Source organism: Sitophilus oryzae, unplaced genomic scaffold (genome assembly GCF_002938485.1).
Source record: "Sitophilus oryzae breed Bouriz unplaced genomic scaffold, Soryzae_2.0 scaffold_177_pilon_pilon, whole genome shotgun sequence".
Lineage (NCBI taxonomy): Eukaryota > Metazoa > Arthropoda > Insecta > Coleoptera > Curculionidae > Sitophilus > Sitophilus oryzae.
In genome coordinates, this window is record NW_022146479.1 from 3,624,616 (window position 1) to 3,645,238 (window position 20,623).

The following is a 20,623-nucleotide window of genomic DNA, read 5'->3' on the forward strand; positions in this document are numbered from 1 at the left end:
TCAGGTCCCAAATAGGATATCTGAGGGATAATATTATTTTATCTAATAGATAATGCTATCTATAGGTGAAGATACACGTTTTTCTGCTATCCATCAAATAAAATATATCTGGCGGATTATAACGCCCTATCTGTACCTGAAAACACCGGGGGTTCATTATAGTTGTATTGAAAAATAGTAATTTTTTATATACAAAAATATGTCTATGCAATAAAAATATATTTCACAAATACCTAAGTAATAAGTTTTTAACTGTTAACTTTAACTGTAAATTTTCAATAAGATAAAGAATAGCCAAAATACTGAGCTGAATAAATTGACATAATTGGCTAAATTTTTCGATCGATAATTTGTTTTAGCATCAGAACACCAATCACTAATTCTAAAGTTCCTTAATACAGTATTGACAACTATTAATTATTATCGTTTAATTACTCAGTAAATGTTTATGAGCTGACTAACGATGGACCACCAAATTTACAACTACTTCTTTGCTATTTCTTTGAATTTGACTTTAGCCTATATGAAAAATGACGTAAAAGCATAAAACAAAGTAATTGCTAGAGAAACCCTTGCATGATACAGTCTTGATAAATAACACCGTACATGCTATACCGAATAAGTCATATATCTTACTGACTTTTAATTAAAACTTGAAATTTTTGCCTCAGTGTATACGAAAAACATATCAATCAACATTAAGTCTGGCTTACTCGGGAACTTTGCTCCAAACTTTCTGATAATTTACTAATGAAATTCCAGACGGTTTACCATGTAAATGAGAAAAACGATTAAGGGGAAACTTTTATTAAGAGCAAACAAAATAATGGTTGAGCAGCCAGAAAAGGTAATATTTAGATGACTTCCTCCTTCTAAACGAGGGTAAACTTTCGTTGCTTGATTCTTATTCAAATTTCTTCCTTAAAATTAATTGAAGATAAACAATAGACTGGCATATGGCAATAAGAGATGATTGTTCTGAATGGTTTCGTTTCAATAACAGAAAAGTTGTAATGGATGAGTTTGGCAATTGATATACCTCGTGTTCATTTAAGAGGGATCAACTCAGTAACCATCCATTCGAAATTGGTCAAAGAATGCCAAGAGAAGCTGAATAAATTAGGCAAAGAAAATAAAGTCCTCCTACTCTGGGTGCCAGCCCATCAAGGCATAGAAGGTAATGAAAAAGCAAAAGATCTTATTTGAAAAGCTGTAAAGAGAAAATATGTATCTTTAATCAAGATCTACCAACTCTGAAAATGTGTGCACTTATTTAAGACTCATCCTGTATATTTGCAATCAACTAAATCACTTTTCCAGCTTTTCCCCTCCTTGTTTCTTTCCAATGCCGGTCATTTTCCAGAGAAAAAACTCTGGATCTGTGCCAGAATCCGAAAAACTTATCAATTTTCATGGGACAGTCGATTATTTATCCACCTCCCTGCTTGTTTCAAGCATTCTATGTCATCTTTAGGACGAAATTCACTCACTGGACCTCATTTTCTGGACCTATCGACCTCGTAGAAGTTAAGTGCGGACAGATATTAATTTTGGAGATAAATCTTCTTGCTACTTTTAGCCAGAAAAGTCGATGTTTGTGCCACTATTCGATATCGTTCCTCATTTTGGGGGTTCTTTTGACCAGCAGACGACTTATAATAATCTGGGATTGCTTTTTTGACGTTTTTTCGGTATTTTATTATCATTGGGAACAGATAAAGATGATGGTTTGACAAATCTATGTCAATTCGGAATAAAATGCTTAGGGTTTCTTCCAATTTTTGTCATTATCGAAAATGTATATCTTGTCAGATTCAGCTATCGTAAATTTGATATTAATTCTGATTTTATATAAAGCAATCCAAAATGATGGAAAAAATTGTCTATTCTGATTTTACTCCTTTATTTGGCAGTAAATTTAAGAAATTAGAATATTTATCAGCTGATATTATCAGCGTCAAAATAAACAAAGAACAAAAAAATATTTAAAATATCTAAATACAACTAATCAAAAACACCTTAGTTTTTTAAAGCAGATAAGTCTATTATAAACCGTTGACGTTACTGTTAAAATGACAATATATGATGTTAAACTTCAAACTAATAATTAATACGTGATAACAATAATAATTATTAGTATTAATGAGGTAAATCTAAAAATCCTCAAACATTCTGCATAAATGCAATAATTTTTAGTTTGTTTTTAATTTTTACTTATGTTATGTTTATTTATTTTATGTTGATTAAAATCAAAGAAGGGGTTACCTTATATTACCAACCTCTACAGATGCCTGGAGAAAAGAAATACATTTATTTATATAAGATTGGATTAAAAAGGCCCCTTTTATTTTTCTTTTGTAGGATATTGGTTCTTTCATCATAATTTTGGCATTGTTAAAATCTACCATGTGCCCTGTGTCCCATGAATGCTGACAAATCTGAGATTTGCAAGAATCGTACTTTTTAAATAACCTTTATGTTCCTTAATTCGAACATTTAAGGGTCTAGATGTTTTACCAATGTAGAATTTATCATATTTGCATCCTATATTTTATATATTACATTTTTTGTTTGTTGTTTAGAGTGGACCTATGTATTTTGTGTTTTGAAAGATATTCGTATGTTTTCCTATTCTTCTTATTTTTTTTCTGAAACGCCTCCTATTTGTTTAACCAATTTTAAATTTACAAAATTTACATTGGTTTTCAGATATATTTCAGATATAGTTCAGAGTAGTATCACAGAACACACTAAAGAAGAACGCTAACTCCCATGCATTTTTTAGTTTCAAAACGATTTGAAATTTGTAGAGAAATCTGTAATCTGTATATTGAAGTTGGCGCCATCTAGCCGCCCAGGAAAGTAACAAAGGTGGCGGCAATTTTTAAGGAAGACGTTTTGACTTGTTCGCCAGTTAGAGCCAATCAGATTTCTACAAAATAATGTGTAGTCATCTGATTGGTCCCAAGTTGGCAAACAAGTCAAATGATAAAAAACAAGGATTTATATATAAAGGTTAAACTATTGTAAAGTGTTAAATGGTTTGCTTATATCATTTTATGTGCATAAAAACCTACAATAAATAATTTATTTTAATTTACAGAAAATTATACCATAAAACATTTTACAAACAAATAAAACACCAGATTAAAAGGTATAATATTTACTATAGTACCAGATTTAAGAACACATAACAAATATCGTTGGAATACAAGAGAAAGTGACTATATAAGTCCATTAGAAACAATGTTTTATTTACGTGTATTTTTTACATATGGACTTGAACAATTGTGTAATATAACATTGTGGAGTTTATGTACAAAAATATGGAGTTGATCAATTTTTTTTTGTAAAAATATATGGCGTAAATATTGCATTGTTAAAAAATAAAATTCACGAATATTTGGACTTGGTTAGGTTACCTCACCTCACTTTCTCGGATTATTAAATAATATTTTTAGATAAATCAAACCTTTAATAAAGATCTTAAAAATCAAACACAAAACAAAGTTCAAAAAAATTCAAAAATACAAAATCACGATTGTAAAATGAAGATTGCAAAAAAACACAGCGAAACAACCAGAAAACAGCGAAACGCACATCTCCACTCAATGGCAAAACACAACTGAAAAGGAAGGAGAAAGCCGGAAACGGAAAACTGATTTGACATACAGAACAATGACAGAACATAATTAATAGGCCTATTTAGGCAACTACAAAAACAATTTTGTACGCAATTATTAGGCAACTATAAAAATTCAAATAAAAATACGCCATCTAGCGCCCCAGGAAATTACTACCCCAAAAACAGATCGTTCAAGGTCGTATATTTCAGTTGACTGGCCCCAGGGTTGCCACAAGCTACACAATTGTGTATTTTGCTACACATTTGCTACCATGATTGCACAGCTACACCACAATCGCCTGTGCTACACATTTTGAGAATTTACATATTTCTTATAAAAAATAATAATATTACCTAAACAGTAAAAAGCTGTTTTTTTTGCTTTTAAGTTATCTAAATTACATTAAAAGAGGCCGCAAGTAAACTTTAAATTTTGAACCGACAAATATCATTTTCCGATGTTTTCCGTCATCAGTGTTCAGGTGTTCAGTAAAATGTCAGAGTATGAACTGAATCATGAATCAAGGACCGTCTATTGGTCGAGTCAAAAACGGTAAATAGACAGGATCAAGGAGACAGGATTGTTTAATTCTTTAAATAATACATAACACCTCTGATAACACGTAATACTTTGGTTAGGTTTGCACAATTACGTCATCGTTACGTCACAGTTCCACTCGTAGGCATACGTGAATAATATTCAATTCCTATTTCACTTCCTCCCATATCAGCAAAAACTGCAGTTTATATGGACAAATTTGGCCGATTAAACAGTCCTAAATTGTTTACAATTTTTAAACAGACTAACCGGTCTAATTTGTCCATAAAATCGTTAGTTTAGTTTCGTTTTCGTGACATCAATTTTGACGTAGATGCTGGGGGGTGAATATATTTACGTATACAAACGAGTGAAAGTGAGACTCGTATTCATGCTTTAAAATTTGGCGAACGTACGTCTTTTTCTTGGTCTTATTGGATAGTTTACAATTATTGGTCATGGATGGCTACACAATGCTACACATTTTTATGGTCAAGTTCTACACAATCAAAAATTTTCTTGTGGCAACCCTGACTGGCCCTCAGTAGTATCACAGTAAGTAGATCGCCGAGCAGCGACAGAAACCGTCGCGTCGGCTCTTTTAATGTGGTGGGACCAAATTTTCTTTCTCTCTCTTTTGACGTGTTTGACAAATAGACTACGTATTTCACTGCTCAACTTATTAAGTAGTCCTATAAACATGGTATACACTACTCATAATTTGAATAATTGAATAGTGGAATTAATTATAAAGTTTTATACATATCTTTTTTGTTTTGTTTTATCTTTATTTTTAAATTTGAATGTATAAAATATCTTACAGCTAATAAATAATTAAAAAAATGATTCGTTGCCTGAAGCATACTTGAAATAAAGTATATAGAGATATTTGATAAATGGCAACAGTGGCAACTTCGCTTCTTCATATGACAGATAACCTACTTATTTCGCGCAGCCGCAAAGAAAACTGAAAACGGGACTGTCGCTACTCGTCGGTTTACTTACTCTGGTAGTATATTATAGTTCACAATAATCACCAAAGCCGGCTTGTCATATTGAAAAACAACTTCAAAAGGCAATGATAATTGTAAAAATTGCAAATTGTTGGTGGCATGTTCATTTCGCTCTTAAAAATTAATGAAGGCATGTATTGACATGATCCAAAAACAAAACGCCCAAGAGACATGAGTCTAACCGTAAAATTATATTTTAGGAAAATTTATTGCACAGGGTGTTTTAAAGTTAAGGTAAAAAAAGAACCCTTCAGTTAACCCTGTATAATATGCCAAATACTAAGGGTTATAAGAACTGAGTTTACGAATTAAAGTTTATATAATTATATACAGCTTGCTAAAAAATTCATGCTTCAAAAAAATAGAGCGAAAAATAATAAAAATATAACACTTTAAATTTGAGCAAAAATTTTTCCCTTGCGTTTTTTTTTGCACCTGAGTGTAAAATCGTTATTTTTTTTAAAATTAATTTGAAAAGATTTTTGAACTATTTCAAATATAAACTATGGCAAATAACTTTAAAATATCTGCGCTTGTTCACTTTTCGCAAAAATAACAACGGTATGGGGAAAATCAACATGGAAAGCAAATATTTTACTTTGCCAACGACATGTGCCTAGCCGCATTCGCGTATTTTCACGTATATTAAACATATCTGTTATTTTAATTTGTTATTCTGTTGGGCTTATATCGAAAAATCACATCAAAATAAATTGTTTATAGTTGGAAACTCTCTCTACCTCTCTACATATTTTCATTCGCAATATATTCCCCCGGTTAATTATTGTAATGAATTCAACTAAAGCTGTGCACTAATTTGATTATCCGTTGGAATATATTTACAAAAATAATTATTCGATTGATTCTGATTTTATTTCGTGTTTTGTATAGAGTATCATTATTTTATAAAGTGTTTTATACAGGTGGTTTCAATGGGAATCATCCAACGGTCTAAGACACTTAAAGAAGACCGAGAAAAATTGGTCAAGTGCGAGTCGGACTCGCGCACGAAGGGTTCCGTACCGTTCATTATCTATACAACATTAGACACTATATTATTACAAACTTTTTTTCCGATTTAGCTAAATTTTGCGCGTATAAGTAATTTAAAAAAAAATGAAGAAACACATTACTAAAAATTGTATTAATCAATAATAAATATGTAAAAAATAAAAATAAATTATGTAAAAATATGAAAAAATTTAAAAAAACGATTAAAAAAATCGCCTTGACTAGGATTCGAACCTGCCGTAATACGGCTCCGACGTCATAGCAGCGTAAAGTTCTAACGCTTTAACCAGGCGGCCACCGAGGACTTGAAAGGTTCTATATAAAATTCTTACTTAAAAGATAATGTTTAGTGAAAGTACTTTTTTATTTATAAACACTTATTAATTCTGTTTTTAGTATTTGTTCTTATAACGGCAACATAGATACATTATCTGTAAAAAATTCAACTGTCTAGCTATAACGGTTCATAAGATAGACCTTTGTGACAGACGGACGGACGGGACGCACCGACGGACAGCGAAGTCTTAGTAATAGGGTTCCCGTTTTTACCCTGTGGGTACGGAACCCTAAAAATCAAAGATTTTCCTTGATTTAAGTAGCCAGTAGTAGTAAAACAATCTTTGGATTGTTACGGGGTTTTTAACAGGACGCTGTCTCCCCAATGAACGCTTCAGTAGATTGAAGCTAAGAAACAATGGCAAATTCAGATTCTGTGGGGAAAATAGGAAAACACCAGAATATCTCATCAATGAGTGTGTCGAGACAACCATGCGTACCATAACCTTTGGTACGACTGATATCGGAGATGGAGAACTAACCTCTGTATGATCAGTTATAACTCAAGAAATGGTTCTCCCTTCCCAAACAATCTACATCTAGATCTACAAGTCTTCTTCAAGAGCGTATATCTCCAATAAAAAGAAAGGTATTGAAGTGAACCAATAAAACTATCTAGAAAAAATGTACCTTGATAATAAAATGGTTCTTAAATTTTTTACTTTATTAAACCATTCTACATGGTGTTTCAAACTTTCGCTAGAATAAGAAGATTTTGTTTTGCCTCGTATAATTTTCGACCTTACAGATCTATTGTGTATTTTTCTTTCTCGAGTTATATCTCATCATACAGTCTCAGGGCTTTGACAAAAGCCAGTATCTGATACGGCTTCACAGAGGCTAGTTTTCCATCTCCGATATCAGTCGTACCAAAGTTTATGGCACGAATGGTTATCGTCTCGGCGCACACAGTGATGAGGTGTTCTGTTGTTTCCCCATTTTCCTTACAGAATCTGCATTCGCCGTTGTTTCTTAGCTTCAATCTACTGAGGTGTTCGATGAGGAGACAGTGTCCTGTTAAAAAACCCGTGACAATCCCAAGATTGTTCTTACTTAAATCAAGGAAAATCTTTGATATTTTTACTGTCGTAAGTCCTGAAAAATTTCTTCGAATATCTTAGACCATTGGAGAATTCCCAATTGGAAAGCATAACTGTTCTGATCCAGTTAGTGGAGTGTTCGTTCCTTTTCTAGCTAGATCGTTTGTCTCTTTTTTAAAAAGAGGCTAAAAAGTCAAATAATTTATCTACAAATTGCTTCAATAATCGTCAAAACCGATAAACAAACAAATTAGAACAAAATTTATTGAATTGGAAATATTGAATGAAAATTTTAAGCGTCTAAAGTTGACAAACTTTAACAATTCTTGATAAGTAGTAATATATCCGAGAATATAAATATACCTAGCTACTTAGTTTTATATTTTGAAACCTCTTTATATTTGACTCTATTTTTATCCAAATTACATATCCCTTATACATTTCAGTCTCCAGAATCCGATTACAAAATGTACGTATATTTCCTTAGTAATGTAATATTCAAAATTTAAAAATCACAAATATAAGGCACTACATTTACTTAAAAATGTAAATACAAAAGCGAGATTACGTTTTTTGACCACATACAAAAGGCAGACTACTTTTTACTCACCCAATATCTCCACCGTATGTGTAATCTCCCTTGGTTCCAGAGTTCCTATCTGGCAAACGTAATCGCCAGCGTCTTGGGGGCCCACTTCTTTGATCTCCAGGCTGTAGTCGGGATTGAGAGCCACGCGGGGGTCAGGGGAGACTAAGGTGCTTCCCGCAGAGAGCACAGCGATGCCCCGTTTCCATACCAAGACGTAGGGACCTGGAAAAGAGGGTGAATATTGGATTAGTTCGTTGGAACACCTGCGTGTGATGAACTGTGAACTAATACCGGGTTTTTCAAATGCGATTCTCACCAATGGGATCTCGGAAACGACAAGAGATACACACATTGGGATAAAGTTGTCTGTTAGTAAGCCCAGATAATCCTTTTAGTAATGTTTAATTAAAGTGAAGATTTCAGTTAACGTCTCCTTTTTGCTGACAGGGCTAATCTGGACGGGGCCTACTTTGTTTACGCGGAATACGAACCGCGGTCCTCGGCCATATCATGGTCAATGGCCTACCGACTTGGCAAGTGTCTAAATCGACTCTTACTCACGAGATATCCGATCTCATCCGGCCTCGAACCGGCGTGAATGAGCAGTGTGTGTCAATAGATTTTACACTTTTGCCTTTTTTTGGACAACAGCACGATACAGAGTTTCGAACCGGTCACCCGTCTATCCACTAGTATCGCCTTACGTCGCTTAACTTCGGTGTTCTAATGGGAACCGGTGTTTCGACATAGCTGGGCCGTTGCCCCCAAGTACTTTAGTTAATATTGTTATGTACTTATTACAACAATGTTTCAACAAAATCCAACAGAACGATTCGTTTAATATAATATAATCTAAGCGTGCTTTTGACAATATTTCTTTAAAGAAAAATAAAGCAATATATGTTTTAGCCCTGTTTTTACGGTTTTTTTGGTATAATTTTCATCTCACGTCCGGAAAATAACATCTGGCACGTCCGTCTAATGCCGCAATTCGATGCCAAAGAACAACTTTCACTCGACTACGCAAAAAATAAAATATATAAAAAGAAACGGTTTGCAAAAATGAAAACGGCAATTCTTTGGATTCAGTTCACGCAAAATTAAGTTTAAGGGATCGCAAGTTTCGACACTTCAAGTGATATTTTGCGATAATTTGTTTCTTTTCGTTTCTTCGGTATTTTTTTTAATATTTGCTTTTTTTTCAGTTTGTCCCGGATGGTCTTTACAAGACGAAACACTTTTGTATTATTGATCTTTTGAAAAAAATGCATTCTTCATAAAATTTTTGTCTTGTTCTAAAATGGTTAATCCCCTTTATACTTTTGCATATTTTCATACCGTTTTAGAGAAGATTAAAAAAAACATGAAATTATGGTTGAATTTTTTATATAACACAAACATCCGATACGCTACTGAAGCAGGTAAGTCAAATTGACGTATCTAAATTCTTTGACATCTAATCTTTGACAAGTTTTAAATAAAAGCAAAAATGTGAGAAAAAATATACAATTAGTTAATTTTAGGTAAATTTCATAAATGATCGGTTTACTACACGGATGTATATTAAATAGTCACTTACTAGAGCGAAAAGTTATTCCATTATTTCCCTCGATTTTTGACCGAGATCTACCGCACGCTACACAAACAACTATTTTACAGTCTTTTTCGATAAATCGCATTAGTGTCACTGTTAATTTAAGTTCTGCCCCAATTTTCTTCTAGATTTACTATCTTTAAACAACTATCAGTAGTAGAATAAATAATAAATAACATAAAAAAACTCAATCCAAGACAAATCCACAAAATTTCAAATCAAATTCAAATGTGTCAAATGAATCGTCAAACAGAACTGTCATGAATCCCCACTCTAGGGCTCTTTGTCCATCTACCATTTTTATTCAGAAAGAAGACAGACATCGATCAATATCAAAATTAAAATTTGATTGTGCTGTTTTTGTTAATTTGAAATTCATTTTTTTTTATTACTAAAATGCGTTGCCGAAAGTTTATTACTTATTTTCCGTGAGAATAGACACTGGTAAAAACACTTTTACCCGTGGATATCGTATATGAATTAAGTACAATGCAGGAGCCGGAAAGTGAAATAGCAAAAGCGGTTCCACCGTTTCCATGGAAATTTCAAATAAAATAGTTCCAGCCTAGGGCGCTAGGTGGTAGTGCAATTAATTTTTAGGTTAAAAAGTTGCTACTAGTTGTTGCCAGATAGCGTTCAATCAGACTTTTTTTGTAGTTTCCATAGTTTCCAACGGCCATTGTCATACTATTGTCAAATTCTCAAAAAATATTGTCGTTGTCATAGCGCCAATCATAATATTATCAAAACGTTTTTCAAACTATAATTTGTTATATGTGTTTTTATTAAACAATTCCTTTTTTTTGTTTGTGGCCCTAAAAATATAATGTAAGTCTTTTATTTTTGCCATCATTTAAGTACCTATTTATATTTACTCCATTTACAAAACTTTGGGCGTATTACGTTGGTCTTGTTTTATTATAATAAACGATGTTTACATATTTGACTTATAAATAAGAATTTTAAATAATAAATAATATTTCCACATGTTTGGCTTTAATTTTATTTAATAATTGTATAAATATATGCTGATGCTTTGAGAATAAGACATTTCTTAAACAGTTTGAGAGGTACGAGTATATTTAATTATTCTAAGCATCTTGAACTTCTAGAGCATCAAAGTGTATTTTTTGTACAGAATCTCAAGTTTTTTCATAAGTTTAATTTTAAAGTAGGTACGATTTACCTGAAAAAATCTGATATATGTGCATAAAATTATAAATTTAAAGACAATCAAAACGAATAAAGGTCTAACAAAAATAAACCGTACTCAAAATTTTCTAAACAATATGAACTGATCTCAGGAACACCCTATAACTCATTTTTGACAAATATTGATGACGTCACGTTGATCGATCGCTGAACAGACAGTACATATAAACATCTTCTATCTGTAACACGGAATTAATAAAACCGCGTAATAAATGAACTTCGTATAAATATTTGTAAATTTAGTGAAGTAAAAGAAATAAACTAAAATTAAACTATAGAATCCTGGAACAAAACATAGTTGGTTAAACCCGTTTTAATTCTATTAACTAGATCTACTAATAGGAAAGAGTGTATATTTTCATTTAACTTTCTAGCCAGCAATGGCTAATTCTAACTCGGCACAGCCTAATTCAATAAGCCCCAGTGTTCCCAAGCGCATCGCAGCGCCGGATCTACAATTAGTTAACAAGATAATAATTTGATTTATTTAAAAAAAAACGACGGGACGGGACAGAGAAAGATTGAATAATCATAACTCGTCCGCTACATCCGACAACCTCGCAGATTTACGATGTCCAATTAATCAGCCTGATTATCGTCATATTTTTCTGCCCCGGTTCGTTCAGAGCAAGCAAGAAAAAGCAGGATAAAAAAGAGAAAAGTTCTTAATTAAATATATTTTCTTTCTGAGCTGAAACGGGTAACTGTCGTTTCTCTTTTTGTTAGAGATCTGGTTCAATGCGTCCTTAAATATTGAGGCTTACAGTTGGGTTGGTTTTTGGTTTCAGAGGAATGATATTATTAGACAACTTTACTACTTTACTATACTAAATGAAGATAGAAAAACCCAAGTAATATATTTTTCCAACTTTTCCATAACAAACAATTTAAATGAAATAAAGGAACCTAGGTTGTGTTAATTTTTTTTATTTGTGATTACCTCAGATGCGCCCGACAGAAGCAATATTTTATGAAATTTGAGGAGAATAGTTTTTGTAAATAAAACGCTAAATTTGTAAATAGCCCTACTCATTTTACTACATGAATTCACAAGTCAAAGAGCACGGCAGAGAAAACCCTGATGATCACTATTCCAGAGAATCTAACTATGCTGTCCTGCACTTTAATAAAAGAGAAATAATAATAATACAGAAACTGTCCTCATACCAAGGTTTGTAGTATCATACATTCAAAACATGCCACATTTATTACATTCAAAACGGAAGAGGTTTTTGTTAGTTTAACGGGCCCCCACCTGTAGATACTAAGACACTGATTGTAGAGCTCGAAGATAAAGTAAAAGGTCTGGTGCAAAATATCTTTAGATTATAAGTTATTCTATTTATTGCTGCTAATATGTCACAAGGCCCTTATTCTCACACTGAACTACAAACATTAGCACGAATGGAGAGTAAACGATCGTATTTAGATTATTTTTAAACATAAATTATTCACAGCATAATCGATTCCATTAAATACGTACATATGTTATATGATTTAATTCACAAACGAAATAAACAAGTAAAATCTTTAGCAGAATAACAGAATATTACAACAGACAATTAATAAGCTATAGGCTTTAGTTAACACTAGTTAAATAATGAGAGAACATTTACTTTACCTTTAATAACATTCTTTGTTGCAAAACTTACGAAGCAAAAATAACATAACTGCGTCTCGGTTTGGTTTGGTACTTAATAACTATTATATCTGGTCGTCGCCTGATTTTCCTCTCCTTTCTCTTGTTTTGTGAATAATACTTTAAAAATCAATAATCTTATTTGTGTATACAGAGTGTCTTAAAAATTTATGTTTCTAATTTATAGAATATGTTTATTTTTAAATAGGCGGTTCATCTCAATGTAAAATATAGAATGAGTGGAAGGAAGATGAATCACCGGACCTCGTATAGATCAATTGTATCCACCTTTCTTGAGTTAAACTCAAAAAAAATTTTGCCAAAAAAAAAACATTATAGAGGTTTACCTAGGAACAGCGTACCACCTTTGAAAATATTCCACTTATTTAAGAGACTGATAAGCCAGTAAGCGAGGGTTTTAGGGTCCGAATTCTGAACACCTGCATTGACCTGAAATTTTAACAGTGAATAGAGATATATGTAAGAAACAAAAGTTACATAGTAGCGATGTGTGTTTTCACCCTGGGGGTGAGTGCCACCCCTCCTCGGGGGTGAAAAAATAAATCACCCATTTTAATTGCCATAATCAATAAAGGGATGAATTCTAAACAAAAAAATGTTCTATAACATTTTTTTCAGAAAATTAATATTTTCCGAGTTATTTAGGGTTGAAAATGTTGATTTTTCATCTAAAAACTGCATATTTTTCTGCTATTTTTATAAATAACTCGAAAACCTTGCGTTTTATCGCAAAACTGATATAAAGCAAAAATGAAGCTTTTGGAATAACTAAACAATTCGTTTTTTGTTGATTACCGTAGGCGTAATAATAGCCGAGTTATCTCTCTGTAACTTTTTATCTTTCGAAAACTAAATTGCAACTTTTTACCGTAAAATAATGGCGAAATCACACATATATATCAATATAACCGTTTTTAAAGTGCTTGAAAAGACGTTTTAAATTATTTATTAAAAAGGTTTGTAGCTCAAAAACTCGCGGAGTTATGTTAAAAATAAAATGGTCACCTCATTTTTTCGGAAAAAAATTAAAAACAAAATCTATGACTAAAATCATAAAAATAGAAACTAAACGTAATACATGTACAATTGGCTATAGTTAGGTACTACAATGTGCTCTGCAAGTTCAAACGGTTTAGAATGCCTAAATTTGGAAAAAAGTTGAAAATAATGAAAATATTTTTTAATTTTTTAAATAATTTTAATTTTTTTGACATATTTCAAAAACTAAGCAAGATACGTAAAAAATTCAATAGAGTAAAATTGAAGGTCTTTTCTTTTGCAATATTTTTGCTCTCTTTCAATTTTTCTGTAGATCTCATTATTTCGTAGATATTACGTTTTTTAGTTTGACTTGCCTGTAAGGATCACCTTCTTTGAGCCCTTAAAATCCAAAAATCTTGTAAAAATGAAGAGTTCAAGACTGTTTAAGTATAGAGGTTAATTTGTAGCTCGTGTACTTTCCTACAAATTGACAGTTTTTATTTTTGCTACGTCTATGATGTAAAACAAGTTATAACTATACTATAACTAAACCTTATGTCAGGTTTTTTTAGGACGTCGTTTCTGTAGCTTTAGTATTTTAGGAGGTATTGTCGTTCAGGAGCTACGTTCCTCTGTTCTTTGTGTTAACTTTCTAACGTGAAATATTAAGAAATATTTTTTAACCGGGGGGGATTAATCTGTCTTTGTCCGTTGAGCTAGCGAGCTCCCGAGGATTTCTATTAGTAAAACTCGTATTTCACAGCTTAACTAATATTAGATTTCAGTCGCACGTAGCTGGAAGAGCTGGAGAAATGATAGTGGAGAATTAGGTCACTTAGTGGTAGGGTTATATTCTGTAATGAAGAAAAATGCATTATAGAATGGTCAATAGAACTTGAAGATTCTAGAAGGCGATGGCAGGTTAGACGTTTATGTTGGTGATTTTATGAAAATTGAAAGCTTTATCTTAAATCTTGTGTAGATAAGTAAATACGCTTAATTTTGGGTTGAGATGAACCGCCTATTTAAAAATAGACATATTTCTTTAAATCCAAAATATTCATTTTTAAGACACTCTGTATACATAAATAAAATTATTGATTTTTAAAATATTATTCACAAACTAGAGAGAGGGAAATCAGGCGACGACCAGAGATGATAGTTGTTAAAGAATAGCTTTTAGACTACCATTCGAGACGCGTTGATGTTATTTTGGTTCGTAAGTTTTGTGGCAAAGAATGTTATTAAAGGTAAACTAATTGTTTTCTCATTAATTAACTATTGTTAACTAAAGAATATATTTCATTTTTCCTGTTGTGATTCTGTTCTCAAGCTTTTCTTTATTTATTTGATCTAACAAAGACATATAAAATGTGTATAAAATAAATATAACATGTGAATGCAATTAATGGAATCTATTTATGCTGTAAATAATTTCAGTTTAAAAGTAATCTAAATAAAATCGTTTACTGTTCGATTACGATTACGATCGTCGATACTGTATTGAAGTTCAAGTGCCGATTATTGTGGTTTGTGAGAATAAGGGCCTTGTTGAGTGTACTAACATTTTTCGTCCGTGCATGGGCGAATATCTTAGCTCGCAAAAGGGAACCAGAAACAATAAATAGAATAACTTATGATCTAAAGATATTTGCACCAGACCTTCAACTTTACCGTCGATCTCCGCAACCAGGGACTTCGTACCTACGGGTGGGGACCCGTTAAACTAACTTTCTTCAGTTTTGAACGATATAAATGTGGCATGTTTTGAATGTATATTATACTATAAACCTAGGTATGAGGACAGTTTCTATATTATTATTATTTCTCTTTTATTAAAGTTCAGGACAGCATAGTTAGATTCTCTGGAATAGTGATCATGGTTTTCTCTTTCGTGTTCTTTTACATGTGAATTCCAGGCAGAGTACGGCACTCCTTTCATTTCATTTAATAAAGTAAGTAGGGCTATTTACAAATTTAGCGTTTTATTTACACAACCTATTCTCCTCAAATTTCCCAAAATATTGTTTCTGTGGAGGCCGCATCCGAGATAATCACAATAAAAAAATATTTAACACAACGTAGGTTCCTTTCTTTCACTTAAATTTCTTGTTATACAGTTGGCCAAAATATTACCTCTTCAAATTTGTTGACGAACATGGGTTGTTACACTACAGGGTGAAGACACATCAGCGAAATTCAACCTGTCTCTGTCTCTGTCTCTAACTGACTAAAATGTTTGTCTTCCTTTTGTGTTTATGTCATTTTTACGAAATAAATTAAAATTTAAGCCCGGGAAATACAGGGTGAGTATTAAATCATTGCAAATATTTTCAGGGCTGTTAGATAAAATAAACATATTTTCTCTTTATCGTTTTTGAAACAAAGTCCAAAATAACCGAATTATTTTACTTATAAATTTTCCAAAAAAAATATTTTTTGCTTACATTTTCATAACCACTGGATCTTTTCTGGGTTTCCTTTCTTGCAAATTTAATATATTACCTATGTTGCCATATTATTAAAAAATTATGGTTTTTAACTAAAAACTAAAAAAAATCCCAAATTTTCACACAAACCTATAACTTTTTTATTTTTTCATATAAAAAAACGAAATTTGGTATGTTAATTTATGACAAAAATTAGGATTGATTGACGAATTGAATTGTTTTTGCTCACTTCCTGTTTCACCGGTAATTATTACAATTTTGATTTTTAAATGGCAACCTCCGTATATTTCTACTTTATTCGATAGAAGATGACACTTGGAATAGAATGACATATCATGTGTCAACTTTTGACGTTTTCAAATATGTTTTAGTTGAAATTGCAACATGCGATTCATAACGACAATTTGACTCGAAATACCAAGTTTGTGGCTCCAAATTATTCGTAAAAAAATGCTTTTTTCAAATATGCTAATGAGCCACCCTCGTTCCATTTGAAAAAATTGAGATAATGGTTAAAAATACGGTTTGGGGATCTTTTAACCGGCCAGGACAAGACACTAAACACATTAGAAGATCAAATCTATTTTTTCAATGCTCCTTGAATAAAAATTAGTGTTTTTAACACTCTAGATTAAAATTCAATTTTGTTTTAAGCAAAAATGTCAAAAGTTGACATATGATATGTCACTCTATTCAAAGTGTCATTTTCTATCGAATAAAGTAAAATAATACCGAGGGTGCCATTTAAAAATCAAAAGTTGTCCTCATTTCCGGTGAAACAAGAAGTGATCGAAACAAAGTCAATAAATTCAAATTTATGTCATATACTAACATACGAAATCTAATTTTTTTATTTGAAAAAATAAAAAATTATAGGGGTGAGCCACTTTCGAGACGCACCCGGTATATTTAAAAACGTTATGTACCAAGTATATCGCATCATTTGCAAACATTTCTTCTAAGAATCAATTTATTTTCTATTTTCTGATCTCTTTCATTAGAGAAAATCCAAATAAACTATCTATTTTTCTGACTGAACTAGTCCACTTCCGAATGCAACTCCTTCTCCTCACATCCACCTCCAAAGTTTCTTTTTATTTCTCTCCTCTATTTAGCAGTTCCGTATGAACTTTTCCAAGTTTGTTCCACCTTTTACAAACTGCAAATCGTTTCAGCTTTGCGGGTAGCTTTAGCGCTAAGCTTTTGCACCGAGATAGGTGCCTCTAAGAAATCTATTATGGCTGTTTTCCTGCACGCTGCTTTGCCACAGAGTGAACAAAACTATTTATGTATATTGTGTGGTTAAAGTGACACGCTATTTACACCCTTAAGAAAGATAAGTATTTTGAAGGTGCTTGTTTAGAAGATGTAGGGATATAAGTTGTAGTTTTATGTTGTTTTGTTAGAAGAGGGCAAAATGTATTTTACCTTTATTGCAAGTATTTTTTTTATGTAACTTAATACCGGTTGTATATTCTAACACTAGTATTGTAGTGTGTACACTAGTATTGTAGTGTTTCTAATAATAGTGTCTGTTTCTTGACACAAAATGGAAACGGTATGCCACAAATACGAAACCTATATATTTCATATGACTTTATTACATGTGTTTCATATTTTTAATGCCCCTTCTATGTATCATTATTTGTTGCTACAAAATATTTTTCTTTGAAATATAGATTTTTATTTTTATTTCTATATCATGGTTCTGAAAATAAAAATGTATAAATCAATATAAGTAGAACGCGTTCTTATGAGTTTAAAAGTTCAACAGCCGATAAAAACATATATATTTTTAGTTAAAAATGCTATCACTAGCCAACATGGCGGAATTTTAATTCAATATTTTATATAATTGACATGGAGTCGGACACAAATCATCTGCTTGATATCATATTTGTGTCTAAAAAGAGAGAAACTCGTGTTTCGAAAACGAATGGACAATAAATGATAACCTTGTTTCCAAAATGTTTCGATCCATAAAAAATATTTCGTCACAACGTGTTAACAACGCCAATCAAAACTTGTGGGCAAAATATCTTAATTTCCACAATAATTTTAATTAATTGGCGCTATCTTTAATCTTTATTAATTAAGCTTTAATCACTATGAATTAGTAGTGGGAACTATCGAATGAATACTATCGAAACATTCGATAGTTGCAATTCATTCGAATAATTCGATAGTTAGTAAGCAAACATTCGTTGAAAACTATTCGAATAAAAATTATCGAATAGATCCGTCATCTGCCTTGAAATATTGTATTCTAGTAATTGGCAGCAAAACCATTCATTTATAAAATTCATTCATTTATAAAATTCATTCATTTATAAAATTCATTCATTTATAAAATTCATTCATTTATAAAATTCATTCATTTATAAAATTCATTCATTTATGAAATTCATTTATTCGTCAGGATCGATTATAATAAAATATTAACTGAATTTTAGTTGTCACCCGGCGACGTAGGTTTTTTTCCCGAGAAAGCGGTCGGTGGCAATGCTATGAAAGAAGCCGGCATCTTTGATTTTTGCGGAGTCATATATAGATAAGGACACATTATTTTTTTTATTGAGGTGCTAGTATTTACACAGAAAATACATTATGAAGGGCGCTGTTGCCATATTTTTGTATTAGTTGATATTAGCAAAGAATATTATTGTTTGGCTTTAGTTAGTTAGGGATAGTATGTCTATATATTCTGCATTTTTTTATTAATATTCTGTTGTTACACTGCAATAATACTTGTTATTTTGGATGTAGGAAAATTATTTTTAATGTTTTTAAGCAAAGACTGGTTTAATAAATAATAATAACAGTAATAATTTGTTATACCTATTAACAACAAAATTTAAAATCATTTAATATAAATATTTTTTTTAAGTAGTAGCAAAATATAAACAACAAATTAGATGTCAAAATTATTTATATTAGATCTTATTTAAAAATAATATAGTCTCTAATTTTTTTGGCAACGTTGGTTTATTAAATAATAATAATTACAGAACTAATTTGTTATATTAACAACAAATTTTAAAATCATGAAATATAAACATTTATTAATTTTCTAAGCATGCAGTGTAATGGAAGGAAAATATAAATAAAAAAAATTAGAAATCAAAATTATTTATATTAGGTGCTTTATATTACTATTTAAAATTATATTTACTTTTACTGGCATTTACTTTAAAAATAAATGAAATATTTTTTCTTCGCAAAAAACTACATGTAAGAGAATTAGCATAAACAAAATATAAACATCGTTAACTTTTTTTTGAATTGGCACGTGTAAAACTTTCATTTTAATTTTCTCACCCCATAGTTTGAGTTCGATAACCATTTACTTAAATATGATTATACAACCACATTACTTAAATATGATTATTAAGTTCAACTAATTCATATTATTAAAACATCTAAAATACAAATATGTATTTTTAAAATTAATTGTAAGTTCATCTCATCTCTTAAAAATTGCTACTTCTCAAAATTTCCCATTAAAAAATAGACCATATACCATATAAAATGAAATAATTGAAAGATCGGACTACGGAAAACCACACAAATTATCGGAAAAATTTTGACCACCTGCACATGCACACAATCGTCAATAAATAAAATTAAAAAAATACTACTATTTTAGTATTTTAACTATTTTAATAAACGCAAAAATAGCACAGTATTTATACGGCGAAGTTATAAAAAATTGGAAGAACCAATAATGCACTGACGCATACAAAATCCAAACGAATACTAAATTTCATTTATCAAAAGCATTCGATAGTCGTGGCTCAACGATAACCATTTAGTCGCACGGCGAGGTTGTCACATATGCTTTAGTTTACAAATGAATGAATGATTTTATTCGAATAAAACCATTCGATAGTTGAAATCATTCATTCATTAACCATTCGATAGTCTAATTCATTCGATAGTTCCCATCGCTACTATGAATGTCTATAGATAATGGATTAGATTTACCTGGGTTTGCTACCTCACAAGGCAGTACTATTGTATCCTGGTCCTTAACTTTAAAAACTTGACTAGACGAAATGAATGTGGGTAGCGTGGCTGGATCTGTCTTTATCTTTGTTACTTCCCATGAATCTGTAACAAAAACATGAATATTATAAAAGTACTTCAAACATACAAAAAAAGCGAAAAGAATCATAGATATTCATGTCATTATTGACAAAAAAATAAACATGTTGAGTAGGTAGTTATTTGACTGAATGATAAATTTAAGAATTTTTATTTTTTTAAATTAATTATAAATTTTTATCGAGAAAATGATAAAACAGTTTCTATTGAACTTTTGGCACAAAAACATTTCAAACTTATGATTTCACACTAATAACTATTTCGTCAACATTTTTAATTTATGTCAATGATGACAAGTATTAATAATTTCGATTCCAAATATCTCGGGTACCATTACTCGTGCCGATTTTTACCAAGAGACCTTTTTACGTAAAAAACGTCGTTAATGTATACTTTTACTCAGTAGTTTTATACAGGTACGGACAAAAATTTATTACTCTTCTAAACAGTTAAAAATTATGTGTAGGTGG

At 31.1% G+C, this 20,623-nt stretch overlaps 1 protein-coding gene across 2 annotated transcripts in view; it reads right to left on the reverse strand.

Moving 5' to 3' along the window:
• LOC115882208 (limbic system-associated membrane protein-like) overlaps positions 1–20,623 on the reverse strand; it is a 247,558-nt gene that overhangs the window by 85,988 nt on the left and 140,947 nt on the right. For both annotated transcript variants that reach the window (XM_030900112.1, XM_030900111.1), the window contains exons 3-4: positions 20,034–20,159; positions 8,174–8,374 (exon numbers count right to left, since the gene is read on the reverse strand). In XM_030900112.1, the coding sequence (XP_030755972.1) occupies positions 8,174–8,374; positions 20,034–20,159 (327 nt within the window). The remainder of the gene's footprint in view (positions 1–8,173; positions 8,375–20,033; positions 20,160–20,623) is intronic.